A 27,365-nucleotide genomic window follows, 5' to 3' on the forward strand; every position below is an offset into this window, starting at 1 on the left:
CAGCCTGCGGGGACGCGTGACGCGGGGAGCCCTGGACGCCTGGTAGCTTCATTACGTGCTGCACGAGACCTGGTCCAGCGAAAGGAGCCGGGTGCAAGAGCCACTGCTTGGAGCCCCCTGCAGGTAGGCGAGCGCCCGGAGCCTGGCACCGAGGGTTGTGGGTTCCGAGCCGAGCCTTGGAGCCTGCCGGGGTCGTAGCATCATGGGGCTGGAAGGGACCTCGAGAGGTCGTCTAGTCCAGTCCCTGCACTCACGGCAGGACCAAGTGTTATTCAGACCATCCCTGACAGGGGTTTGTCTAACCTGCTCTTAAAAACCTCCCCTGGCGGAGATTCCACAACCTCCCTAGGCAATTTATTCCAGTGATTCACCACCCTGACAGCTAGGAAGTTTTTCCTAATGCCGCGCTTCCAGTGTGGCCCCGGGGGGTAGCCAGGACTTCGGGGTTCTGTCTCCCCGGCTTGGCCCCTGCCGTGCCCTTTACGCACCTCTGGCTCTGGGCCCAAGGCGCCCGCCCCGCTCTCAGAGCCGCAGGCGGTGGCTCGGCTCCTTGCTGCCGTTCAGTTTTCGCACCGAGCCGTTCCCCGCCCCCGCCTGGCCCGGCAGCGCTCCCAGGAGCCTCGGCCCCCGGCTTTGAACACCGGTGTGTGTCGCACATCAAAGCCGGAGAGCGACAGAATGGGGCTGAGCGCTGCCGGCTTGCCAGGAGAATCCAGGCTCCGCAGCATCTGCCAAGCGGGGAGAGGGAAGGTTGGGGGAAGGCTGGTAAAACTGAGGCACTCCTCAAGAACCCCCCCCGCATTTTAGCCCCTTCCCTGTCGGCCGGGGCACACTCGTGGCATCTGCGCCGGCCGGATGCAGCTCCCGGTGATTGGCCCAGGCCGCGGCAGAGAGGGGAGCAGACCCCCCGGCTCTTTATCCCCGGCTCTCGAAGCTCCTTCCGCAGGCGGGGCAGCGTCACCCTCCCTGTGTTACAGCTGGGGGGCCCGAGGCGCGGAGGAGGGGGACGGGGTTTGGCCAAGGTGGATCCGGCCCCCGGCAGGGCCAGGAAGAGCCGTGGTCAGCGGCCCCTGCCACGGCAGGGTGGGTCATTGCTGTTCCGTGTTTGCCTCGCGGTTGAGCGGGCCGGCCCGCAGCTGTGCCCCGAGCAGGGCAGCCGGTCGTGGGCCAGGGCCCCGCAGCGCTAGGCGCTGTCTGGACCCAGAAGAAAAACGCCAGCCTCTGCCCCACGGCTCTTGTTATCCTCCTCCATCACCCGGCCGTCCCGGCCGCGGTGGTTTTCTAACGAGGCTGCCCTCCCTGCCCTTGCGCAGTGGGGCAGCAGAATCGGAACCCGGAAACCTCCTGGCGCCCACTGACCACTAGGCCTGACTGCTGCAAGGACGGGCGAGAGCCTGTGTGGCAGCCTGGCTCTCAGCTCTTCTCCCTGCTGTGCCCAGGACTCTGCTCCGTGCTCAGCGAGGCTCGCTCCAGAAGAGCCCCCTTGGCCGGGCATTGTCTAGGGGAACAAAGGGCCCCATTGAGGGATCTGCCAGACAGCGTCTCCCGGCTGTGAACGTTGTAGCCTGCGATGTTATTTGCTGCTCTGAGCCTGGAGTGCCCGGCTGGAGGTGGGATTTCAATAGCCCCCCTCGGCTGCGTGTTGGAGAGCGGACAAAGGCTGTGGGGGCAGAGGGTGGGCTGGAGCGTGAAGGGCTCTGCCAGCTGGTGGGAGGGTAGGAGGCGAAGGGCGGGGAGGGGGGGCTGGCTCCAGCCACACACCCGGCAGACAAGGGCGGATTTGCTCCTCCCCTGAGCAAGGGCTGGTGCCCTTCCTGTTCAGGCCCTGCAGGACCCAGCGTGGCCCCCGTGCAGGCGAGGGCAGCCCTCAATTCCACCCATGCTGGATGGGCCATTGCTGGGGTGCAGCTCGGCCCTGGCCATGCCCACCCCCAGCCCTGCAACGATTGCTCAGGGCTCTCCCTGCACCAGGATGTTGCACCTTGCACTTGGCCTGCTGCCCCCTTTCAGTTAACGCTGCCTGTAGCCAGCTGTGCTGGAGCACGGGGTGTTCCGCCATCCAGGCCACCTTCCCGTAGGATTTGGGGTCCCTTTGCCCCGGGCGCAGTGGGAGAGACTTTAAAGATACCTGCTGAGGTCCCTTCCAACCCTCATCTTCGAGTCTATGATTCCATCCCATCAGCCTCTCGAGGGGAGGCGAGCAGCGTCTGGCCCGCTTTCCGAAACGCTGTAAAATCTTCCCCTCGGCCACCGCTTTGCCGGCCATCTCTGCCCCCAAAGCCTCTAGGCCGTGCCGTACCCAGCAAGTGAGAGTCCACCTCGCCCCTGCCGGGGCGTGGCTGTTAGCAACCTGGAGTGTGACCCGGTACCCCGGTGACGGGCGGCTGTTCAGATCCCCAAAGCCAGAGCAACCGAGGCTCAGAGGTGGCTGGAAAAGGCTGGTCACCACGACTCTGGAATGGCGAGCGTCTATGGGCCTAGTCCCAGTGGACGTTGCCCCACCAGTTCTTACGCTTGTGCGTGGGGGGGTCTGGAGACCCGGCCTGCTGGGAGGTGACGCTGAGCGGCTGGGGGTGGCGCTGCGAAGGATCAACCAGCCCCCCAGGGAGTCTCCCACCACCTGTCTCCTAACGTCACGCGAGCATTGGTGGGGAGGCCGAGCGCACGTCAGCACACAGGTGTGTGCCCACGACCATGCCCAGCCCTCGCAGGAGGCAAGGCAGAATGTGGCGCTGCTCCATCCTGGGGGGCGGGAGGGCGGCTCAGGGCAGGAGACAGCTCAGCAGCTGCTGGTGCCCACCCCACCCTTTCTGCTCGCAGCATCGCCCGGCCTGCCCTGGATTCCAGCCCCACGCACACGCGATAAAGCTCCCTTTGTCAGCGGTGCGGCCCGGCCTCTCCCCTCCCTCCCCGACGTACAGCAGCGCCAACATGGCCGCCCGGCTTCCATCTTATTTTTAATCTCTCATTAGCATCAGAAAGCAGCGAAGTGCCCCCGTTTCCTGGAGAGGTTCAAAGCCAGATAAGTCCGGAGACAAAAGCCGCATTCTTCCAGCCGGCTTCTAGCAGGCTTCCCCTGGCAGTGCGTTATCAGCCGCACATGCACGGTGGATAATAGCTTCCCTGTTGCACGGCGTGGCTCATTCACCAATCCACAGATTGCCCTGGGAAAGCATCCCCCTTCCACACGCACCCACACACACACACACACACACACACACACACACACACACACGCTCCACTGGCAAGTCCTCGCCCGCTCTGGAGGCCTCGCGTTCTCTCTCTACCTGCTCCTATCTCAGGCTTTGTCTGGGCTGGGATTTTCGGTGCCGTGCTGCTGGGACGGCCCAGTGCATGGCCTGGTTTATCCCCAGGCAGCTGGGCTTAGCCGAGATTTTTCAAAAGAGGCCCCCGGCTCTGGGTGGCCAAGCTGAGACGCGCCAGAAGGGGGGCGAGTTTCCAGGTTTCGCTTGGATCTGTGGCTACGGCGCACACCTGAAGATCAGACCCAAGGTGTCTCAGGCTGGAGTCCCTCCAAACTGGAGTCCTCTTCCCCCAGCCAGTGGCCGCTCTTGAAAATGATCCGCCTATGTGACTTGCGCAAGGCAGGAGCACCCGGGCGTCCTGCGTCTCAGCCCCCAGCCCATCCTCACCATCTGCCCCAGTGGCTGGCTGCTGGGGTGTCGGGCAGATCGGGCCCCGGTGAACAGGAGCGCGTCAAGGCAAAGTTAGACGTCACTTGGCCACTGACGTGCTGCCCGCCTGTGTCAGGTCAGGGAGGAATTTGCTGTGCCCCGGTCCCTGGTCCCGCCCGTCCTTCATGCCAGCGCTCTGAGTGCAGAGGTTGAGCCCTGGCAGATGATCCCCTGCCAAACGCGCACTTAGAACAGCTCCAGGAGGCAGCCAACTCAATGCACAAAGGCGAGCAGCCTGATAAACGCTTCCGAGCTGCCTGCTGGCGCTCGGGCCGCTCAGCCAGCACGGAAATAGAGGCGCTGCGGCCACCCCGCTTGCTGCCCTCGCCCATCCACCCGCTTTTCTCCTGGGGGGGGCTGTGTTAGAAACAGGCCCTGATAGCAAAGAGCAGATCCCAGGTCAGAGCAGAATCCAAGCCAGGCTTCCCCGAGTCTCGGGAGCATTTGGATCTGTGGGTCCAGTCTGGTCTCATTTCATAGGGAGTGTGTGTGTGAGAGAGAGATTGTGTGAGTGAGAGTACGTGTGTTAGACCCGGTGTGTGTGTGTGTAGAGACACACACAGTGTGTGATATCGTAGCCAGGGTGTGTCACTCGCTTTTCCTGTTCTGCAAAGTGCCAGCGGCCCCGCTCCCTCGCACCCACCCTGACGCCTGGAACCCACCCCGGGGCGAGGAGAGACCAGCGGAGCAGCCTTCCCCACCGCAGAGAACGGCCTCTCACATGGCTCCTCACGCGGGGCCCTGGCGATGGGCTGGGATGCGGTGGGGGCAGCTGGAGCACATCTGCCCTCCTGGCCCAGTGTGTTCAGAGGAAATCAGCAGACCCGGCTTGTTTACTCTGCATCACCATCACGCTGCGGCTGCTCCTTCGCTAGCAGTGGGGAGGGCGGCATGTGTAAAGGCCTCGTCATTGCTAATGCATTTGGCGGCCGCTCGAACGGACCTGGTTGCACTTAGAGACCGCTCCAAACAGCACATCCATTCAGTCCATTCCAGGTGGGGACCGGAATCCAGGACTGGTTCTAGCCCATGTTCCAGGCCAGTGTGAATCCCCCTGAATCTAGTGCAGACTTTGTGTGCATAGGCGGCACCGAGGCCGGTCGGCGTTAAAGCCTGGATTGGATTTCTGGTGCACGCGTGGCACAGATTCAGGGCTGCAGCCTGGCACAAAGCGCTTGCTCTCTCAGTGGCTAGTCATGAATGCACCAGCAGCCAACACCCCTGGGCCCTCTTTGGTGACTGACAAATCAGCGGACAAATTCTGAAAGACGTTTGCCTCGTCCCCACCTCCCTCTGCCGCTGGCGAGCGCTGGGCCTGGAGCCCATCGCCAAGCCCTTTTCAAACGTTCCTTGACGAAGTTGCACAGCACCGCCTGCAAGGTGGGTAGCTATCGTTTCCCAGAGGGGCAGCCGCTTGCTAACGTCCCACACCGAGCCAGCAATAAGAAACCAGGCGTCCTGTTCCCCAGTCTGTGTTCTCCCCCCTTGACCACACTTCTTTGCAGAGATGGGCAGAGAGCCCGTGCATTGTTCCCCCCTCTGCTCTAACCACTAGCCCAGACTGCGCCAGAGCTGGGAGGAGAACCCAGCAAGTCCTGCCTCCCGTCCCCAGCTCTAACCACTCAATCACACTGTTCCAGAGACCGGAAGAGTACGCAGAAGTTCGGACTCTCACTCCCTCCTCTAACCTCTAGGACACACTGCCACTGAAGAAAGGGAACAGAGCCAGAAGTCCTGCCTCCCGGGCCCTTTATGTCTAACCACATGGCAACACGTGCAGCTCATGCTGACTCTGATACGGATGGGGGCCCTGTGTAGAGATACGAAGTCCAGGCTGATGGCGCCCTGAATTCATCCTGGGGCTGCTCTCCTCACCATTTTTAGGAGCCTGACCCGGTTGGGGGTGTTATGTTCGTTTTCTGGCTTCCCTTTCAGAGGCCATATTTATATTATCTGAAGGCTCCAACCGAGATCAGGGCCCTGTTGTGCTCGGTGCTGTACAAACAGTGAGAAACAAGCCTGGCCCCGGAGCGCTTGCAGTCTAACTAGACACAAAGGCTGGGGAAGGGAAACTGAGACAAGGAGGAGGGCCGGGATGTGCCCAAGGTCACACAGGAGAGCAGTGGCAGAGCCAGGGATCGAGCCCAGAGCCCTTGAGTCCTAAGTCCACTGAACGCCAAAGCTGAAGCCAAGTTTCTGTGGCTTTCGGGAGTTTCCAAATGACATGACTGCTTCTGGCACGGGTGCTGCTACCAAGCAAATATTTATGACTGCTCAGCGAGGGGGTTGATGACTTCCATGCCATGGACCGCAAACAAATTACTCATGGAGGGTAATTGCTGGTGTCGCAGACAGTCGGCATGAAACCAAGTTCATGCTGCCTGCCCTTGCCCCTCCACCCCCCCAGCCCCACGGGATTCATGTGGGGACAGGGGGCTCAGCAGGGAACCAGGGAGTCTTGGGTTCTCAGGGGGAGCTGAGGGAAGGACCAGGAGTTGGCACTCTTGGCTTTTATCCCCAGCTCGGCCACTGACTCAGTGCGTGGGCCTGCTCTGTGCCTCGGTTTCCCCTCCTGAAAAATGGGGCTCGTGACACTGACCCGGGCCCCCGCTCTTGGAGATGTTACATGTCTTGGAGGTGTTACATGTCTGAGGCGTGCCTGGCCATCCTCAGGTGAAGGGCAACGCAGCAGGACAGAGAAAGATCCCGCCCGCCCCTTTTCCTTTGCCGTGAATCAATATCCTCTTTACCCTCCCAGCATCTCCCACTGGCCGGGGCAGGGCAGGGTACTTGCTCCCAAGACACTGGGGCCCAGCCCCCCCTTCCATTCCTTCCTCTCCATCTTCTGGACGATGCTGCCTTCAGTTCGGGGAAGAGGCTCTGGCCTAGATCCCTTCGGCTGCCTGGGGGACAGGGGAAGGGAAGGGAGGGCTTGCGGGGAGAGGTGGGCTCCTGGCCCCAGAGAGGGTTAAATCCGTGTCTCCCTGGATGCTTTTGCAGTTCCCGCTCCTGGACTTGGCACCGCTCTGGGGATTCTGCTGTGGGAAGTGTCACCCCAGGACAAGCTGCAGGGACCAGCAAGCCGGCCGGCCCTCCCCAGGCCAGGAGAACAGGGGGCCTGGAAAGAATGGTAACCTGGGCGTGGGGGCGGGCAGGAGCTGGTGCTAGGGGGTGGCCTGGTTTGGGGGGGGGGGAGCCGAGCAGCAGCGTAGAGAGAGGAATGGGTGGGTCATGGGCTCTGCCCCCCAGGTGTGGGGCTGGGCAGCTAGAGGGCGTGGAGGGGGGCAGGGAGGGGGGAGCCCAGATGTGGGGCTGGGGGGCATGGGTGGGGGCCGTGCCGCAGGGGCAGGGCAGGGGGAGCCCAGATGTGGGGCTGGGCAGCCAGGGGGGCAGGGACCCCGCCGTGGGGCGAGGCCCCGGCGAGCTGCTAGCGGGGTGAGGCGGGACGGGGAGGGCCGCGGGGTGGAGAGAGAGAGGCGGGCGGGGTGGGAGGGGGCCGGCCGGACAGACAGACAGACAGACAGAGACAGACAGACAGACACGCGGGGCCGGGGTGGGGACGCGCGCCCGCCCCAGACGCAGCAGCGGTGCCGGCTCCGGGGATTCGATCGCGGAGCTGCGGGAGGGAAAGTCACAGGGGCCGCGCCGGGGGCGGCCCCCCGCCCGCCCTCCTCCTCCTCGGCCGGGCGGGGGGGCGCGCTGAGGGGCCCGGCATGGAGCAGGTAGGAGGCAGGGCCGGCGCCTCGCGGGGGTGGGGTGGGGGGCTTCGCTCGCGCCCCCTCCCGGGGCAAGATCGCGCCCGCAACAGAGCCGGGTGGGGCTGGGGGCTCTGGGCAAAAGCTGGGGGTCTGGGGTCTCTGCATGGGGGGGGTCTGGGTCTGTGCATAGGGTGGGGCTCTGTGCATGGGGTGGGGGGCCTGGGTTCTGCATCGGGTGGGGCTCTGTGCGGGGGGGGGTCTGGGGTCTGCATAGGGTGGGGCTCTGTGCATGGGGTCGGGGGGGGGTCGGTCTGAGTCTGTGCATAGGGTGGGGCTCTGTGCATAGGGTGGGAGTCTGGGGTTTGTGCATGGGAGGTGGAGAGTCTGGGCTCTGCATAGGGTGGGGTGGGGTGGGGGGCTGCGTATGTGGGGCAGGGGCAGATCCCTGCCAGGGGTGCGTGCTGAGCGGTGTACAAGGCAGATGGGATGCGGCGCATTGCAAGCGGCGGGAGGGGGGCACACCACACGGGGGGACGCTGCTCTCTAGCTCCTGCATGCCATCCAGACTGGCTGTGCCCCCCCTGGGGTCTAGGGAAGGAGGCTGGGGCTTGGTCCAGTCCCCCTCCCCTCCCTTGCCCCAGGCACCCCTCCAGGTGGGGGACCACAGCAGGTGGGGGGGCAGAGAGAGGGTATTATAACGATAATAACAAAAAACCAAGGTGGGGCGGGGGTCGAACAGAGAGATGGGTGGGGTGCAGAGCGGGGAGTGCAGGGGGGGCATGCAGGGGGCTTGTTTAGGGAGGTGATAGATATGGGGGGGTTGTTTGGAGGGAGATAGGAGGGTGTGGGAGATGCAGGAGCTTGCCTGGGGAGGGGTGGGTATAGATGGGGCTGTAGGGAGGAATGGGTCGACTTGGGGGTCAGTACAAGGAAGGGGATTGCCCGCCCAGGGGCAAATAACGTCCCCTCGCTGCCGGCCCAGCTCCTGTGCCCAGCGAAATCCCACCCTAGTCAGGAGGAGGGGGGAAGCCGGGCTCGCGTCCCCTGCCTGTCCCTGGGTGGAGCTGTTCTTCTATGGCGGGTGGAAGCCAGCGTCTGCCCCGGCCTGGCATCTCCGGGTCACATAGATGGGGCGGTGCATGGTGCTGCTTAGCTGAACCCGCGTGGCTCACGTGGCACTGGGGTCACTTCAGAGGGCCACGATTTGCCGCTTTCCTCCCCCTGGAGGAGCTGGGGCGGGGAGGGGGTAAGAGAGCAGAGCAGAGCTGTTTTGGGAGCGGCCCCTTCCGGTCTCACCTAGGGAGAGGCAGGCTGACCCCACGCTGGGAGTGAAGGCTGGATGGCCCGCTGGCTACCCAGGGAAACTTCCTCTCAAGATGCCCCAGTGTCAGAGATGTTTCATCAGGGAGGACTTGTGGGCATCTTAGCCCACTGGACAGAGACCCTCACAATCAACACACGCACCCCTTCACACCCATCAGAGAACCCTCCTCCTCACCTACAGCCCTCCCGGGCAGCCGTGCCAGAGACCCATGTGATTTACAGGCCCGCACCCCTTAGACAAAGATCCTTGTAGCATGCAGAAACGCGGCCGTCCCGCCCACGAGCGAGGAGACCATCACAAGACACACACACACAGGGTCACATGTTCGTCGACGGCGAGGGACGCTGTGAGCATCTGTGCTGTCTCCCAGGGGCGCCCTGGGGTGGCATAGCAGGCTCTGGGGGTTGGCGATGGGGTACTTCCCGCAGACGGAGGTTGGCGGAACAGAGCAGCCACCACGTTTTGTGGTGGTGGGGAGGGATGTGGGAAGGCAGAGGTGGCTCCGGCAGAATCCCTGCCACGGAGGAGTCTCTCTCTGCCTGTGTCGACCTCGGAGCCGGAGGGCAAAGAACAGTGACTGTTGGGGAGTCTCCGTGCTGGGGGTGGGACGGGATCTCTGTGTCTGGGTTTCTGGCAGGTAGGGGTGTGTCAGCGTTACAGGAAGGTGTGTGTGTGTGTGGGGGGGAAGCATGTGGGGGTATCAGCTTCTCCCTCTTCTCACAATATGTCACTTTGCTGAATTAATCCTGAAAACCTTCCCCTCGGCTGGACCAAGCTGTGATGGGGGAATCACTCAGCAGGCACTTGTCTACAGCTGGACAAAGGGGCTGGTCTGGGAGGGACCATCGGATGAGTCCAGGCCCGGATTCTGCGCTCATTGTAAACTGGGAAGCTGGTGGGCTCGCTCCAGATTTACACCAGGGTAACTGAGAACAGAACCCGGCCCATGGCCAGGATGGCTTGGCTGAACGTTGACCAAGCCCGATATCCGCTTCAGCTCTTCTCCTGCGGTAATGGTGACACCGTGGACTCCTAGCATCCCCAGCCAAGGATCTCACAGTGCTAATGATATGAGCTGCGGTTTGGAAAGAGGCCTACGGGAGTTCTGGCTCCCACTGAATTGGGAGCCTAAACCCCTTAGGCACCCTTGAAAATCTCAGTCCCAAGCCGCACAGCACCCCTATGAGGTAGACCAGCATCCTTCTCGTGTGCCATGGCGAAACCAAGGCCCAGAGAGGGGACGTGACTTCCCCAAATACACACAGCAGCTGTGTGGGGATTAGAACCCTGGTGGCGCCAGGGCTGTGCTTTTCTCACCCGACCTCTCTGGAAGGACGGGCCTTGTGTAGAACTGCTCTCTGGGGGCCTGGAACTGGGGGAAACAAGAGGCAATTAAGAAAAGGAAAATTCTGATTGTAATCTCTTTGGGGCAGGGACTGTCTGTCCCTTCTGTGTTTGTGCCTAGCACAATGGAGTCCTGTGCCGGGACCGAGGCTGCTAGATGCTATCACAGTGCACGTAATAAAATAATAATCAGGCTGAATATCAGGAAAACGGCCTGCCGGTGCGGTGGATGGGGCAATGGTAGCTGCATAAACCCCAGGACAGAGGCTGGAGTTGTATACTAAGGGAAGGGGTGAAAAATCACAATCAGCTGGAACATTTAAAGCTAGCTGCAGAGACTAGACTGTAGATAGACTTGCAGTGGTGGTGTAGCCATGTTGGTCCCAGGATATTAGAGAGACGAGGTGGCTGAGGTAATAGCTTTTATTAGACCAAATTCTGTTGGTGAGGAAGAGACGCTTTCAAGCTACGTAGAGTCTTCAGGTAGGTCGGTGTGGCAGGATCGATTTGTATGTCTTAATCATTTTGACCGACAATATTGATGTTTATCTTGAAGTATTTTAAATTTTTTTATTGATTTTAAACGTCCACGTTTTCAAGAAATGATGGGAGGGGTCAGAGAGTGGAGGAGGGTCCGTAGATGTCGAGATTCCAAAATGGAAAGCTTGATAACTGCTGAAAACACAAATTGCCAACGTCATGTGGCCAAAATAGGTTAAGCAAATATCCTTCAATCAGACGCGAGTTCTCAAGCAGTAGTTTTCTTCCATTGCCTGTCTGGACATTTCTGTTATTGCCGATGGAAGTAGTTGTTGGTTGGTTTGTGTGTGTATGGCGGAATAAAAAATCTAGTTCTTGGAAGTGTCATTGTAGAGGATGAGTGTGGGCTAGATGGGGCCAAGCGGGTAGCGCTGGTTGGAAATTTTCTGACAAAAGTTTTCCATCGGAAAATGCCGGCTTGTCAAAACTGAAATATTGCGTCAAACCGTCTCAATTTCAGCCGACATTTGCTTCAAAACGAAATGTTGAATTTTTTTCTCTATGAAATGGTTTTCGAATCACATTTTTGGGGGTATTTCGGTTTCATGGGAAATGTTGAACTTGTCCATTTCCGTTCGGATTCGGAACCAAACCAGATTTTGAAATGTCAGAATTTCACCAGCAAGAGAGAGTCCAAGTCCAGGCCCACTCTGCTGGTGCGGCTTTGGCGTCTCTAACGTCCCTGGTTGGCAGGATTGCCTTGTCCTGAGCTGTGTGTCTTGCCTGTAGCAGCAGCCTCATCCTTCCCAAAGCCAATCGGCCTGTTCCTGTGTAATTGGTAGTGAGTTTTCATATTGACAGAAGGGAGTGAGTGACGGGTCTGAATGATGAGAACAGGAATGACTGACACCAGACTTAGTGCATGTCAGACAAAGTTCCCCAGGCTCTCGCTTGTTGTGTTCCTTATATAACTATTACACTGCTGCGGTGCCTAGAGGGGAAACCAGATTGGGACCCCATTGTGCTAGGTGCTGTCCAAATATATCTCAAACAAATCAGATTCTCTCTACCCCTCTCTCCCCTTTCTGCCAAATTCCCCCTCTCCCCAGCACATGTTCTATATACTTCATTGATCAGTTGATTCTATTGGCATCAGTTCTGTCTTCACCTCCCGCTGAAAAGCGTCCAACTCTGGGGTGGATTGTGGCAGTTATTTAACACTCGCACTGATAAAAGAGCTGCTCAGAACGGATAGGGAAGCTTCCTCTCCACAGAGCCCCGTGCGTTTCAGGGCACAGCTAGACCCGGCTCTGCAGCAATGTTAAGTTTACTGCACCCTGGTGACATCCCCTTGATTTCCTTCTCTCCCACACCCCAACACACACACTCAACTGTGGCACCGGGTGGCAAATACGTTCTGGTGAACAATTCATCGAGGATTCATTTTGATGATGGATATTTTCGCTGCATTCTCCCGACAGCCTGTTCTATGGGCCGCCATAGTTACGAGGCAGTCTGAGCGGCCTGGCTTAGAATCTCCTTCCCTCACTCTGGAGGGAGTGTGTGTGTGTATTTTCAGTGGTTCAGCTTCTCCGACTCCCCAGGTCTTGACTGATCTATTCTCTACCCAGCCTGCCCCACCCTCCCTGGCAGTAAATTGGACTCAGTCTCTGTCTAGTTATCATAGTCTCTGAACACCTCATGATCTTTAATGTGTTTATCCTCCCAGCACCCCTGTGAGGCAGGGCAGTGCTAACACGCTCAGTTTACACATGGGGAAACTGAGGCACAGAGTGGCTAAGTGACATGCCCAAGGGTCACCTAGGAAATCTGTGGTGAAGCAGGGAATTAAACCCAAATATGTTGTGTGTCCCCAGCCCAGCCTGAGTTTGAGGTTCTTGCTGGGGTTTACCAGCTAAAACCACCGCTTGCCTTGGGTACGCCAGGATTTTAACACGTTAACTCTCCCGTGTTTAAAAAACACACCTCTTTCACAAAGCCTTGGGCGGCGGGAGTGCGTGAGAAAGGTGGTGTGTGTGTGTGAGCGGAGAGAGGGAGAGCCTGTGTGTGCGGCACACGCCCGTGCCTGTGCAGCGGCCCTCCGTGAATGCGCGCTGTGCGCCGGGTGAAATCCTGTGCGTGCAGAAGGAGTCGGCTAAGTGCTCCGGGAAGCCGTGTGTGTGTGTGTGTGGTTAGGAACATGTGTCCCATCCACGTGGAACGCCGTGACCCTGCCTGTGGCAATGCATGCACGTGGATGTGTGGGGTTGCAAGTCCGGCTCAGAGCTGAGGCGTCGGTCCCTGGCCTTGGCCACTCACTTTTCCAACTGCCCTTTGCTTAGAGGCTAGCCATTCCCCAGCTCCCTGGCTGCTGTTTGGAAGCGTCCCGGGGCCTGCTTTAAATAACCTCCCCGCCACCCAGCGGCATTGCAGGACAAGTTCCCAGTCAGGCAGCTCTGGCGCCTTCCCTTTGTGCTGATTGGCTGGGTCTCCCCCCGGAGCAGGCCCGGTTAATTTTAGGCAGTGATATGAAGCAGGTTGGCATGTGGCTCGCGCTCCGATTGGACGGGCTGGTGGTGCGTTATCCAGTGATATAACCTGGGCGGGCCGGCGGCTGGGGATGGCTTTGGACTGCGGCCATGCCTGCTTGTTGTCTCTCGCTAATCATTGAAATGCTTGATGGCAGCTGTGGAAAGGCTTTGGGGCCGTCAGACGTCCCAGGGGTTCTGTCCTCTTTGCGGCCCTGCACGGTGTCCCCCGCTCACCCCCGACAGCATGGGAAAGTGGCGCCGCTTTTAGCGCTAAGATGCCTCCTCCGTTCAGGAATGCCCCCGTCTCTGAGCCAATCCTCCCTCCCCCCCGCCCACATCAAGCAGCTGGGCTCGGCCTTTCATTCCCCAGCGTGTCTGTAATTGTGCTGGAGAGGGACGAAATGCTGGACGTTCTCCCCGCCCCCCACAGCTGCCTTTATTGATTTTTCATATTAGGATCCTTGCTTGTGGTTCCTTTAAGAGGCTTCCATTTGGGCTCCCAGCCCCCTCCGTCTTTGCCCCCCCCCAGGTTTGCTAGCCAGACTTTCTCTTGTTTATCCTAGTTTCCCATAGCCACTGGATGTGGGCTGAGCGACAGGCGGGGGAGCCGTGGTAACCCTTTCCTTGCTGTGCAGCTGTCTCAGAATGACTCCAGGCGTTTTTGGGGGTCACCCCCCGCCCCACTGTGTCTCCTGTTTCAGGTTCGAATGGGATATTTTACTGGGGAGGTTCCGCCAGTAAGGTGCTGAGCACGCTGCCTCTGCCCCGAAGCACACGCTTAACTGTAAGCGCAGAAATAGTCCCCTTGATTTAAATGCTTGGCAGAATCAGGGATTGAACCCACTGGCAGAGGACCTGATCCTGATCTCAGTCACACCACGATAAACCAGCCCCGTTAACGTCAACGTGACAGATTCTCCACTGGCGTAAATCGGCAGAGCTGACGGACACCCGCGAAGGGTCTGACCCAGTGGAGTTAAATAGTATAAAACTGGTGTGAGATCAGAACCGGAATTGGAGCCAGCCTCTACAGAAGTCTAATATGGCCCCAAATTTAGGGTTGGTTACACTTGCACCTTTACACAATCACGCACGCACACACACACACAGTTTTTCAGACCAATATTTTCATGAAGTTATTTTAAATGCATTTTGTTTATTCAATTAGTGTCTTAATCTCAGAGATTAACTGCATCGAATAGTCATTATGTTCCTGCGCAGGAGGAGATTTTTAAATGTCCCAGTGACATTCCCTGGGAATCGGGCTCTGCCCATGTTTTCTAAAAGAGCTGTTCTAATTCAATCAGGAATGATTCCCAGGAAGTTCTCTGGCCTGTGTTACAAAGGAGGGCAGACCAGATGATCACAGGGGTCTCTTCTGGCCTTCGAATCAATGAATAAATCCCTTAGGCAATTTTGAAATACTCCCCCTAAGGACCTGTGTGTCGTTATGTAAATCATCGCAAGGTGAAGATTACCTTTCTGATCTGGTGCCATTTGACACCGTCTTGGCGCACGGTGTAAATCACTGCACAGGGGACCCGGAGCGTTGTCGTGGCTGAAAAAGGAGTGGGTTTTTACGTCGACGTGACTATCTCCATGCAAAACCCTAGTGGAGATGAGGCACAGGGAGTGTTTATCAATCCACCCTATGTGTTTGGCCCACCTGGAGTTGATCTCCACTAGCTAACCTTGTGCAGCTGCTCATTCCAGTGGAAAGTAGGTGCAGCAGATTGTTATAAATGGTGTAAATGACGGGGCAAGAAGCATGGCAATGGAGAATCTGGTTTAAGATTCACCTAGTTTTTGTATGGATTTAAAGTCCGTCGGGGGAGTGATTTTTCTACTGAAATTCCTCAATTGTAATGGCCTCTCGTGTGGACAGTTACACTCCTGTCAAAGTGTCAGTATGGACACGGTCTGTGTTTTGTTTTTTTTTAATTTTAAACAATATTAATTAAAATATTTTTGAAAATCCAGGGTAAAGGGTTTGTTTGTTTTTAATGTGAACAAGTAAATATCCCCCTGCAGAGTTTGCAACCCAAAGCAAGCTGGTTGGTTTTATCATTGCTTCTAGTCAATTTCCTTTCCTGGTTCTCAGGATTTATTGGCTGGAAGCAAAAGGGAAACTTACCTTTCACCATTTGCCTGGCTTAGCTGGTGACTCAGGCCAGGCTCACAGGACAAAGGTTTGTCCACATAGCTGTGTCAGTTAGGGGTGTGGAAAAAAACCCCACACCGCCGCCAACGTAGCTCTGCTGACACCCCCCCTCCCCACCCATGCAGATGCTGTCAGAAGAGTGTGTCTGTCAGGTTTGCTAATGTCCTTCAGGGAGATGGTGTTACTTTAGCCACAGAAAAAACTTCTTCTGGTCAGCATAAGCTGCGTCTACGCTGGGAGCTCTGATGGTGCAGCTATGCTGGGAACACATTTGTCGTCTAGGCGAGGCCTGAGATTTTAAAGAATTCTTTCCGTTTTAGTGATCGTGGGCCAGAATGTTCTGAAGTGCCTTGGACCCGCTTAGATGCTCAAATAAGCGCCCAGATGTTCAAACGAGCTCAGAACATTGTGCTGAGCTTTATTATTGTTGCAAATCTTAGGTGCCTAAACGGGAGCCGAGCTCTTTAGAAAACCTGCCTTCAATCTCTCTGGGTCTCACTTCCCCATGTGTAAAATGTCGATGATAATCCTTCCTTTCTCTGTTTAGATTGTAAGTGCTTTGGGGCAGAGACTGTCTCTTGCTGGGCAGAGCTCCCAGCACAATGGGGGCTTCTGATCTTGGCTCGACACAACAGTCTTTACTATGGGAGCAGAGGCAGACGAGAACTGCAGGCGTCCCAGCCCCTTGGTACCCCGTTGTTCGTATGAACTATGTGCCTATTTTCCGTAGGGCCTAGGAAATTCTAGGAACTGGAGGTCAAGGCCCTGTTATGCTGGATGCTGAGCAGAGGATCTCCAGTTCCTAGGATTTCCTAGGCCCTAAAGTATAACTACATTGGCAAAGCCTTCCTCGTGTAGACGCGGTCTGAGAGACAGTCCCTGCCCCAGAGGGGTTACAATCTAAATGGACAAGACAGGGCTGTGGGGGGGACAGGATGTAATATACAAGCCAGGGCAAGAATGTGAGGGGCTGCAAACATCACCTCTCGCCGGCTCGTTTCTCTTTGATTTGAGGGTGGGGTTTGTGGCGTGGGAATTAGTTAGAGGTGGGAGGGATGGGGAATGAGGGCCAGAATGCGTGCTGCTGGTGGGGGGGGGTGAGAAGGGGAGCAAAGGGGGGCCAGGGAGGAGTGAGTCCGAAGCAGAGACTGTGGTAGTGGGTGAAAGCAGCAAAACGCCCTGATGGGTAACCCTGTGCTGGGTGCGCCGTCTCCACCAGACGAGCGGCGGGGGGGGGGGGGGCGCCACTGTGCCAGCAGCACCCCTATCCCCCAAGGGGCCCTCGCTGAGACAGCAGACGCCGCCCGGGTGGCGGGAACTCTGGTTTTATTCTCCGCCCCGGAGATTCAGTCTCCTGCGGGCCCCCAAGAGAAAAGTAACTACAAATGAAAGGAAGGAGGGGGGCGGAGGGGAAGGGGATTTGGAAGGAAACAAACCAGTCACCCTGCTGGGACCAGACGCGGCCCTGGTGGAACGGCATTGAAGGGAGATGGCCTTAAGCCAGGGCTGAGGGGAGCCAAACCCTCCAGCGGCCATGGGGTGCCTGTGGAATGACTGGGATCCCCCTCCCTTCCCAGCTCCCCCTGCCCACTGATAGGCACTTCACACGAGCCCTCACTAGAGGGGGCCCTTGCTCTTTCTCGCTCTCCACAGAATGCGAATGTCAGCTGTTCTCCCCCCCCCCACCCCCTTTCCCGGGCTCCCTGCCTGGCGCCCTGGCCCCGCTCAGCACCTGGCAGCAGGGACCCTGACTCCATCTCTTGCCACCCACGATGTCCTCGCCAAGGAGAAACCTTCCGGCTTCCAACTCCCTCCCTCCCTGGGGCAGACAGGCCTCACGTCGACTCCCCGAGATCGCATTCCAGGCGTTCCCAGCACCTGCGGCTCTGCGCCCAGCACCCCTCACGTCTCTAATGGGCTCCAACAAAACCCTGCCTCCGGATCTTGACTTGGATCCGGGTGGTTTAGGGAGAGGCTCTGGGGTGGGGATATGCCCTGGAGTTTGCCACCTGGCTGTGCTGAGATGGCAGCTCTGGGAGCTGCTGGATCCTCGATGCCTGGTCTCGTCCTCCCGGGCCAGCCCCTTCCTGCAGGGGAAGCCCCGGCTGGCTGCATGCTCGCAGGCCCCTAAGAGGTCCAGCGACCACATGTCTCGCAGCAGCAGGCCCGGATGGGACGGATCCATGGGGAGCACGAGGCCGTTCCCTGCCAGAGCTGCTCCTAGCCCCCTGACGGGGACGTGGTCCCGACCTGGCTGCCGTGATGGGTCTTTGCGGGTCAAGATATCTGAGCAGCAAGTAACTCTCTGGAGTGGGAGCTCCGTTGTGGCCACACCTCCCAACCCAGCTCCTTGCATCGGTTTCCGGGCCAGTTACAGCGACTGGATTTCCTAAGCCCGTACTGGGACTTCGTGGCTGGGAAATTCACGAGGATGCCCCTTTGAAGCCCAGCCTACCTACCCTCCATGCTGCAAAGCCGCTTCCACCCCCAAGGCACGTGCCGATCAGGGGGAAGGGATGAGGCGCTGTTCGCCTCCCCCTTGCTCTGAGTCTGGAACGGGTCCCGTGGCACTGCCCATCGAGCACAGCCTGGACCCTGAGCTACGTTCAGTTCACGCTGGGGGAAAGGCCCAGTCCAGCCTGGAGCCATCAGAAGGCTGAAAGCCGTGCAGAGAAGTAATGATCAAATCGCCTTGGACTTAGAGTCTAAGGCCAGGCGGGAACGCTGTGGTCAGATGCTGTAGTCTGACTTACAGAGCTGCCTCCCAGCTGGGGACCACAAAGTGTTTTTATAAGGGAGAGGTCCTCACTTTGAGAGATGGGGAAACTGAGGCACAAAGAGGGGCTGAGATTCACCTACGGTCCCACAGCGAGTCAGTGGCTGAGTCTGGAATAGAACCCAGGAGTCCTGCACTCAGCCTGCTTTTCTAATGATTAGATCACACTCCCTCCCACAGTCTGGCCAAGAACCCAGGAGTCCTGATTCCCAGCCCCCACCCCGCCACACCACACATCTTACAGAGCTGGGAGACTCTTGCTCTAATTACTAGGCAATGCTATCTCTCCACAGACATAACCATGAAACCCCTGGCTGCACAGGGGTTCAAAAGAGAGAGTGAGCCTTTGTGTCCAGATCACAGTATTGGCCTGGTACAGCGAAGGGCCAGGCGCTTCCCACCATGTGTGTGTGGCTCTGTGTCTGTAGGGCCCAGGCGGGCCCGATGAATAGCGGGGAATGTGCTGGGAGGAGGGCCTCACCGACCGGCTGTGTGCTGGGGAGTTTGTCCATTGTGGGGTTAGACTGATAATTGGCAGTCAGGACGTGACCTCATTTCCCCTCTTGCAGGAGGACAGGAAGAGGGGGCACCGGGGGCTGGCGTTCTCAGATGGAAAATGTGAGCAGGTGGCATTTGGGCAGAGTCCCTGCTCCCACTTCCACACGGTCTAGGGCTGGCCCCATTGACTGGGCTCCGGATCAGATTGGATTGTTCCTCGTGTTTGAAATATGGTGCTGTGGTTTCCTGCAAAGGGTCTCCAGGGAGGATGGTGCTGGGGCTGGCTGGGCCGGCATTTTCCTCCCCCTTTCCCAGACCAGTGCATCTGGTATTGTGGGGAAAGAGGGTAGAATACGACTCCAGACATGCCCCTGCCTGGGGGCGTGGTGGGGGGAACGTTAGATGTCTGCTTCCCTTGCGATACCGTGGGGTGGCGTAAGTCCTTCGCGACAAGCGGCCCTGGTTGTGTTGCTCTTCTTGGCTCCTGCGTAACTGGATTGGCTCCCGGGGGCACCGGGTTGGGGAGTGGGAGGGGGCTGGCTCAAAGCCAGGGGCTGCAGGAAGTGGTCAGTGATTCATCAGTGTTGGTATCACAGGAGCTCCTAAAGGCCCCAGCTGAGATCAGGGCCCAGTTGTGCTAGGTGCTGCACATAGAGGCAGCTGCCCCAATGAGCTCACAGTGTAAATGGAGAAGACAGACCTAGGACAGGAAGGGAGATTGAGGCACAGGGCAGGGAAGCGACTTGCCCAAGGTCACCCAGCAGGCCAGTGGAATAGAATGCGCGGCTCCACATAAGTGGCCTATCCGCTGATGCTTGCATTTGTAATCCAGCTGGGCCACTATGTCCTGCCTCCCTCAGATCGCCTTGCAGTTTCAGCTGGACACAGCATTTGTTGTTACCTTGGGAAGTTTAACAGCTGCTGTGTTGCACCCCAGAGGTGGCTGCATTTCAGTAATGGGTGAGGGGGTACCTGTGTTCATTCGTAGTGTGTAAGGCGCTTTGGGAAAGCTTCAGGATGAATGGGGCTGCGGAATCGTGGATGTTAATGTCACTGGTGTACACAGATGTCTACCTCCTGGGTGGAGAATCTCCGTAAGGTGCTAGCAGTACATGGCCAATGACACACAGTTGAACTTTAATTCTCTCCAGGAGAGGGCAGTGGTGGTCCCCATCCAAGGCGCTGTTATTCCCATTTTATCACTGGGGGAACAGGCACTTTGACACGAAGTGACTTCCCCTGTGATCAGTGTGAGTCAGCACAAAGCTGGGGATGGAACCCAGGAGTCCTGGGTCTGAACCACCCATTCTTGCGGGAAGGTGCCGAGGCTGACCACTGGGCTGTAGGGATGTTGTTAGTAACATCACTCCCATTACCACAACCCCCTGCCATGTGACACCTGCCCTATACACACCCATATCAGTGGGGCTAGGAATGACCCACTCTCATCCCCCTGCTCCCACCAGCGACCCGCTTTGCTAACCCCCCCCCACCTCCCCCCCCCGCAGTATTCAGTGATGGTTGCTAGGGAGAAAAAAATCCAATTGGAGACATTGATCCTGCAGCTCCCGGAACATCGCGCACCACCAGCCAGCCGTGTGGACGTGGTGGGGGGGGCTTCTGTAGCTTCCAGCCCAGGCTGTGGGACGGAGGCAGTTTATGGCACACGGGTGGGAGGCAAAACAACGCCGGGGCAGAGCTTGGGGTTTTCAGATTGAAAATAAAATGCAGCTGTCTCAGCTGATTGTGAGCTGGGTGAGGTGGGGGGATGAGGTGTGAAAGGGGACAGAGAAACAGTGATCAAAGGGGGGAGCGCTGCTAGGAAGGGTGGGTGTCCATCTGTCTGTCAGTCCAGCCATCTATCCTTGTACGTACCCCAGTGTCTAGGTTCTCACATTGGCGCCTATCAGCTTCGGATCTGAGCGCTGACAGGCTGTGCATGATGTCTCCAGTGGGGGTGTGTATATCCTTCCCCGCTTCTTTCCACGCCTGCCCTTCCCCGCCACGCCCATTTCCCCTGCCCTGGGCCACCAGTAGTCCTGGGGGTGGGGGCGCATGTGAGTTGTAAGGCGCCCCTCCCTGTGACATCTGGTTCTGGGCCCCCAGGGAGGGGGAGCAAGAGCAGGAGATCATGTGAGAATGGGGCAGGAGGGGTGAGGCGCCTGAGAGTCAGCAAAGGGGGAGACGGGTGACAAGGAAGCCGGGAGACAGACAGACGAGGAGGGAGGCAGGCAGACCAGGGGGGTGTGGGAAATGTGGAACAGACCTAAAACCGCAGGCGGGGAGATAGATGATGGGAATGGAGCTTGCTAAATTCCTGTCCCCCCACCCACGGCTGGCACCCCCAGGTTCGGAACGGACTATTCGCCAGCCCCACTCCTTCCATTGTGTTCCCTGCGAGCCTGCGTGTCTGGGGAGGGGGCGCTTTCCGTCTGGCTACACCTGGGTGGGGAGGAAATGAACCGTCACTTGTATCCGACTGGTTCTTCCCCGCAGCTGCAGGGAAGGGAGAGATTCCTGATGCCAAGGGCAGGGGGGGTTGGGAGGGGAGCTTCGTGGCAGGGTTCGTTAATGAGGTTGTTAATTGAGGACGAGCATGGTCAATGAAAATCCCTCAGCGTCCCCCCAGGGGCGAAGGCAGCTTCCACGCGGCCTGCGCGGCAGCTGTTCCAGTTTCCTTATCTCAGGGGACCTTCTGCAATCCGGTCACTTTCCGGGACTCTCCCGCTGTCCCTGTTGCCAGCGCTCGCCATGGCGGAAACGCCGGTCGAGCCCGGCACATCTGAATTACCCAGGGCTGGATTATCCAAAGAGCACAGGCCTAGCGTCTCAAAGGTATTGAGGTGCTTCAGTGGGAGTTTGGTGCCTAAATCCCTTTGAGGATCAGCTGCCATTTAGGCACCTAAATAAGGGCCAGGTTTTCAATCGCTCAGCGCCCGGCAGCTCCGGTTGTGACCCTGACAGCCAGGTTTTGAACAGATGTTGGCACCCAACACGCCCGGCTCTTTGGAAAATCCACCCACGTACTGTGGTGTCTAAAGTTGAGTTCATTTTCCCAAAGCCGGCCCTGTCTGTGAGTGCTGACCACGGGAACATCTGGCCCCTAGCGGTTAAAACATCAATGCTTTTCTCAACACTGCCGTCAGTGTGGGCAAGGGCATATTCCCCCCCCGCATAGAGGTTTCCGCCTCCTTGGAGTTTCTCAGCCCGGGAGGGTCTTTCCTAGGTTTCCATCCTGGCAGTGCTGACTCACCTCTTCTCCTTTCGGAGCCGGATACCATCGGGCTGTGTGTGTGTGTGGGATCTTTCAGATGGGATCTTCAAAACCTACATCCTGTTTGTTCCCCCTGGAGAGCAAAGATCCCACAGCCCTGGGAGCAGTGGTTCGCCTCGATGTCCATTTGCCTCTCATGCTGTGCAGTGAATCGCTGTTGGCTGCCATCCTCCACCCCAGAGGAGGCTGCATTTTGACATTGCTGGGGACAGATAACTCGCAGATCACAGTGGTTCTTATTTTGGGATGTATAGTGGAAGGCACCGAACAAGGCATAATAACCAGTGGCTTTTATTCTGGAGGGCTTACCCTCGAAGTAGACAAGGCAGACAGAGGGCACGATGGGAAACAGAGGTACAGGGAGAAATGACCAAGGTAACACAGCGGGTCAGTGAAATAGAATTAGGTCTTCAGCTTTCCAGTCCAATGTCCTATCTCTTAGACCACACTGCCTATCTCTCACTTCTGGTCTCCGTCCAGAGTTTTGAAGGTGATCGCCACCAGGACTGCCCCAATAAAAACTTGTTTTGATCCTCCTGTTTGCCCCTATAATTGTGAATTCATTCAGGACACAAGGGGCTAGAGAGAGAAAATCCCTGGAAACTGGCAGTCTGCGTTTGCTAAATTGGAGTTTCCATTTCAGTCAGTTTTTGTTGTTTTTTTATTATTTTTGTAAAGGCCCGAGAGGAAATAGTTGTTGATATGAACTTTCTTAATTGTATCATGGAAAATTTATATTAGATGTCTGTGTTTATGCTGTGTGTGTGTGTGTCTGTGTGTGGGAGAGAGCCAAAGATTAAAAACTTTGACCGTTTACGAGATGAAAGTGAAAAGTTTAGTTAAGGACGAAAACAAGCGGCTGCATGAAAGCGTCTCCTTGCGTGGTCTAAAGAGCTGTGAAGCTTGAACCCATTTGTTCTGCCTCTGCTCATCTGCTCCTTATTAATACTTAATATGTAGCGCTATTGTAATGGTTTTCATCCACTGATCTCAAAGTGCTTTATAAACATTAATTAATGAAGCTTCAGAATCCCTCCTGAGGTGGGACTGTGATTTCCCATCTCCAGATGGGAAACTGAGGCACAGAGGGCCAGCTTCTCAGCTGGTGTATGTAAATCAGTGCAATTCCATTGAACTGCATGGAGCTATGCTGATTTACGCCAGCTGAGGGTCTGGCCCAGGGGGCTTAAGTGACTTGGCCAAGGTCACACAGTGAATCAGTTGGAGATCTGGGAAAAGAACCCAGCTTTCCTGCCTCGCTCTAGCTATAACTATATTGGAGGGCAGTGGGGTCGACTGATTAGAGGAGTGAGTCAAGCCTCCTGCCTTCTGTTCCTAACTGCCACTCGCGTGCTGTATCACCCGGAGCAAGTCACTTGCCTGCTCTGTGCCTCAGTTTCCCCATCTGTTAAATGGGGTGATAAGCCCTCACGGTCTGTCATGTGTCATAGGTCAGTACCCTTAACCAACTGATGTTTGTAAAGCGCTTTGAGATCCCTGCTGCTACATAAAGTATCACGAGATATCCTGGATTGCCACGTTGTTGTGTCCGCGTTGGACTCAGGCTATTAGACACACAAGGTGGGTGAGGTCACGTCTGTTATTGGAGACTGTTGGTGAGAGAGACACGCTTTGGAGCTCCCACAGAGCTCTGCTTCAGAGAGCTGTCGCGGGTCGGATCCTCAGCAGATGGGAGTCCATTGACTTAATCCAAGAGCTGCTGATTTGCACCCTCTGCGGATCTGGGTAGATAGACACGACACGCGCAGCGTGTGACAGCTCCGAATAGTCTGTGCTGCATAAAAAAACCCGAAGGGAGAGAAATCTGACGCTCTCGGCATCCTCCCTCCTTCCCTGAGATGCTTCGCTTATTTACGTGTTTGAATACCGAGTTTCCATGGCAACTCCCCCCCCCTTCTGCTTTTAGAGCCTTGATCCCCCTGGGGTGGGGAGGAGGGTGATGCAATGATGGAGGGGGGCCGTCTGCAGATACTGCTGCGTGAGAACTTGGGTTAATATATTGGGTGGGGTTTGGTCACAAGACAGATAATCTCAGGCCTGCCAGGTTCCACTCCTTAACCTGGGTCTACACTGCCTCTGGGAGCGAACCTGTACGCCCAGCGAGATGGACTTGTGCTAGGGCACTAAAAATAGCCACGTGGACGTCACAGGAGTCCCTCTGCCTGCCCCTGCAGGAGACTCGTAGTCTTGCAGGCTGTAGCTGTTCTCCGGGATCCTGCTTTGGCCGTGGAGTGTTTGAGTCTGTTCCGAAAGGCCTTTGGCTCCCCTGCCACTTCCTTGCCCTGAGAGCTGGTCTCTTTTGTCTTAACTAGATGCTCCCCTTTGGAGACCCCTGCTAATGACACTGAGACCTGGACCTGCTCAAGCACCTTTCATCTGAGGGTGTCAATGCTTTGCCACCGCCAGCTAGTGAACTGTTCTAATCCCCGTTTTATCCGGGGGGGAGAGACAGGGAAGGATTCTCCCCATAGTCACACCATGGGGCAGTGGCAGAAGCAGGAACAGAATTCGCTGCTCCTGGTTCCCGGGCCTCACCTGCAAGCTGTAAAGCACACTCCTTTTCTAGTGCGAGGAAGAGAACCAAGGAGTCTGCACCTGCCAGGGCCCAGCTGGATGCACCAGACCCAAACTGCAGGCTGCAAGAATTAAGAGCAGAACCCAGGAGTCCTGAGTGCCGGTTCCCAGCTCTAAGCCCCAGACCGAACGCCCTCAGGAACTAGGGACAGAACCCGGGAGTCCCGACTGTCCCTGTGCTCTGATCTGGAGAAAAACCCTGCCTTTAGCTCCAGCATTCGCTGGTCATGTGGCTTTTGCTGTCCCATCCACTCCCCCACACACCCAGTCTGGATCTCTCCATCTAGAAAGGCATGGGCAGTGGGCACATTTCCTCCCTCTTTTCCACTGCCTTGTTTTGCTTTTCCTGTCACATGCCTTTCCATTTCCTCTCGGCTGGGTTATTTTGCCAGCCCTCCCTCTATCCCAGCCGCCCTCCCCTCCTAGTCACCCAGAGTGAATGATGATGGCTTGGGAAAGAAGGGGGTCCAACTGGCTCAGCTGAATCTGGTCTAGCAGGAAGGTGACATCTTGGCTGGCTCAGCCTGCGTGAGGGGAGCTGGGGCCCTGATTCTCCCACTTATAGCTGGCATCTGCCAGTCGGGACTCCTGGGTTTTGTTCCTGATTCTCCCGTGACACCCGTGTGAATCGGAAGAGCTGCATGAAAGTGACTGGAGTTACACTGGGGTGGGTGGAGGAGTGGGCCCTGGGGATGCTGCTGCACACTGATGTCAGATGAAGGAGAAATTGGGGGACTGAATAACTCGATTCAGACACTGCTGAATGGAGTGAGTCTGGTGGAGGTCAATGCTGGCATATCCCACGCATTTTCCATTGCCCTGCACCTTGCGCGGCCATTTGGGAGTAGAACAATACCCAACCAGGGTACTTACAACAACGCAGCCGAGGGCACTGGGAATCCTCGATGAAAATACCGAGCTGCTCTGGGAGCGCCACGTCCCAGTGGCATTTCCCCCTCTTTGTTCGGTCGCTGATTTCCTTTTCTGGGGTGGGGTCTGTTTTGCAGAGGGAGGCGAGAGGTGATTTCTGTCATTGGTCACTGGGGGGGATCGGCGACGAGGTCTGATAAATGAAATAGAACAATAATAAAACCCTCTGCTCTTGTTCAGCGCCCACACTTCGGGCTCGATTTTTAGAATGCCACCTAAAGGAGTTTGCCTTAACTATTCTCGGTGCCACTTACATGGCCTCCATAACACCTCACGGTGCATGATTTTGCACATGGGGAACCGAGGCACAGAGAGATTGAGTGACTTGCCCAAGGTCACACTGGAAGTGTGGCAGAGCAGGAAATTAAATCCAAGATTCCCAAATGCTAGGCGAGGAGTTTAGCCACTGGACCGTCCTTTGGTTGAGCCATGCACCCCTCCAGGAGATCGGTCTTTGCTCTCCTTGGCAATTGGGTGTGAGTTTAGTTGGCTTTTGTGCAATGCTTAAAACGGATTCATGTAATTATTTTGATGCTGAGATGCAAATAGGGCATTTACAGGGCAGGGGGAGGGAAGGGGCACAGCAGAAGCTACTGGGCATCTGGGCTGAGAGCAGAAGCCTTTGTGCTGCCCAGTGTTTTCATGCACACCCGTGCCTCTCTGTTTCATTTCAGCACCCGCAGGGTTGTTTTGCATGCCACGGGCAAAGCTGCAGCTGGCAGGGAGGTGCAGAAGGGGCTAATGGTGCCCCCCACTGCCCGCCCTTTCTTTGCTGCTTGATGTAAGGTTCTCTCCTGGGAAGTGGAGCTGGGAGTGGCTCTCGCTTCCATTACCCCAGACTCCCCTGGGTGCGTCTGCCCCATCCTCTCGCTCTGTGTCTGTCAGGGCAGGCTGGGAGAACGCGCCCACCTCTCTGCTAGCCCCTTCCTCCTCTCAGAGTCTGTCCCAGCCAGTCCCTCTGTCTGTCCCAGCTCTGCTGCTGCTGCGTGTGTGTGTGTGTGTGTGTGTGTGTGTGTGGTTCTCACCGTGCCCCTTCCCTTCCCTGTGCCAGCCTCTGCTCTACCCATTCCTCTGTCTGTCTGTCTGCCAGTCCCAGTGTCTGTGCCAGCCTGGGCTCCTGGTGTCTCTCTGTCTGTCTGCACCAGTCCCTGTCCATCAGCCCTGGTGTTTGTCTGTCCTGGTGTGAGTCTGATCTTGTGTCTGGCCATGCCAGTTCTTGTCCCTCTGTCTGTCTGTCTGTCTGTCTCTGTCCATGCCAGTTCCTAACTCCAACTGGGTGTCTGTGTGTCCTGGGGTGTTCTTGTCTCTCTGTCCATGCCTGTCTCTAGCCCTCTGTCCTGGAGTCTGTCCCTGTGTCCAGCAGTGCCTGTCCTGGTGTCTGTCTGTCCCTGTCACTCAGTCCTGGTGTCTGTCCCTGTGTCCATCAGTGCCTGTCCTGGTGTCTGTCTGTGTCTATCCCTGTCACTCTGTCCAGGTGTCCGTCCTTGTCCCTGCGTCCGTCAGTGCCTGTCCCTGGCCGCGCCAGCCCCCCCCCGTCCCTCTGTCTGTCTGTCCGTCAGTGTCAGTCAGTCCCTGGCCGTGCCAGCCCCGCCCCGCGGCCTGATCGGCTTAGGGCGGTCGCTGGCCCCGCCCCCCCCCCGCTCCGCCCGGGGCCCGGAGGAGGCGGAGCCGCGCCCGCCCAGCCCGTCCCCCCGCGCCCGGCCGCCCCGCTCGGTGCCCAGCGCCGCCGGCTCCCCGATGAATGGAGTCGCCTTCTGCCTGGTCGGGATCCCGCCGCCCCCCAGCCCCGAGGTGAGCGCGGCCGGGGCCGGGGCGAGGGGGGGCCTGGGACTGGGGACGTGTTGGGGGGCCTGGGACGGGGCTGGGGGGACGTTGGGGGGCCGGGGCTGGGGGGAACCGGGGCTGAGGACTGTTGGGGGGCAGCTGGGGGGCCCTGGGCGGGGGCGAGGGGGGCCTGGGACTGGGGACATGTTGGGTGCTGGGCGGACGTTGGGGGGCTGGGACGTGGCGGGGGCTGAGGGCTGTTGGGGGACGTTGGGGGGCTGGGACTGGGGGGAGC

General features: G+C 57.6%; 1 protein-coding gene across 5 annotated transcripts in view; it reads left to right on the forward strand.

Moving 5' to 3' along the window:
- Window positions 1–7,289: 7,289 nt before the first annotated feature.
- ARHGAP23 (Rho GTPase activating protein 23) overlaps window positions 7,290–27,365 on the forward strand; it is a 110,630-nt gene continuing 90,554 nt past the window's right edge. For 4 of the 5 annotated variants that reach the window (XM_067541173.1, XM_067541174.1, XM_067541176.1 and 1 more), the window contains exon 1: window positions 27,002–27,097. In XM_067541173.1, coding sequence (XP_067397274.1) covers window positions 27,044–27,097 — 54 coding nt within the window. In that variant the 5' untranslated portion in view covers window positions 27,002–27,043. Of the gene's footprint in view, window positions 7,418–27,001; window positions 27,098–27,365 lie in introns of those variants that run through there. The other variant, XM_067541175.1, reaches the window with a different exon arrangement.

Source organism: Emydura macquarii, unplaced genomic scaffold (genome assembly GCF_026122565.2).
Source record: "Emydura macquarii macquarii isolate MOO-44397 ecotype Brisbane River unplaced genomic scaffold, CSIRO-AGI_Emac_v2 contig_629, whole genome shotgun sequence".
NCBI classification, from domain to species: Eukaryota; Metazoa; Chordata; order Testudines; family Chelidae; genus Emydura; species Emydura macquarii.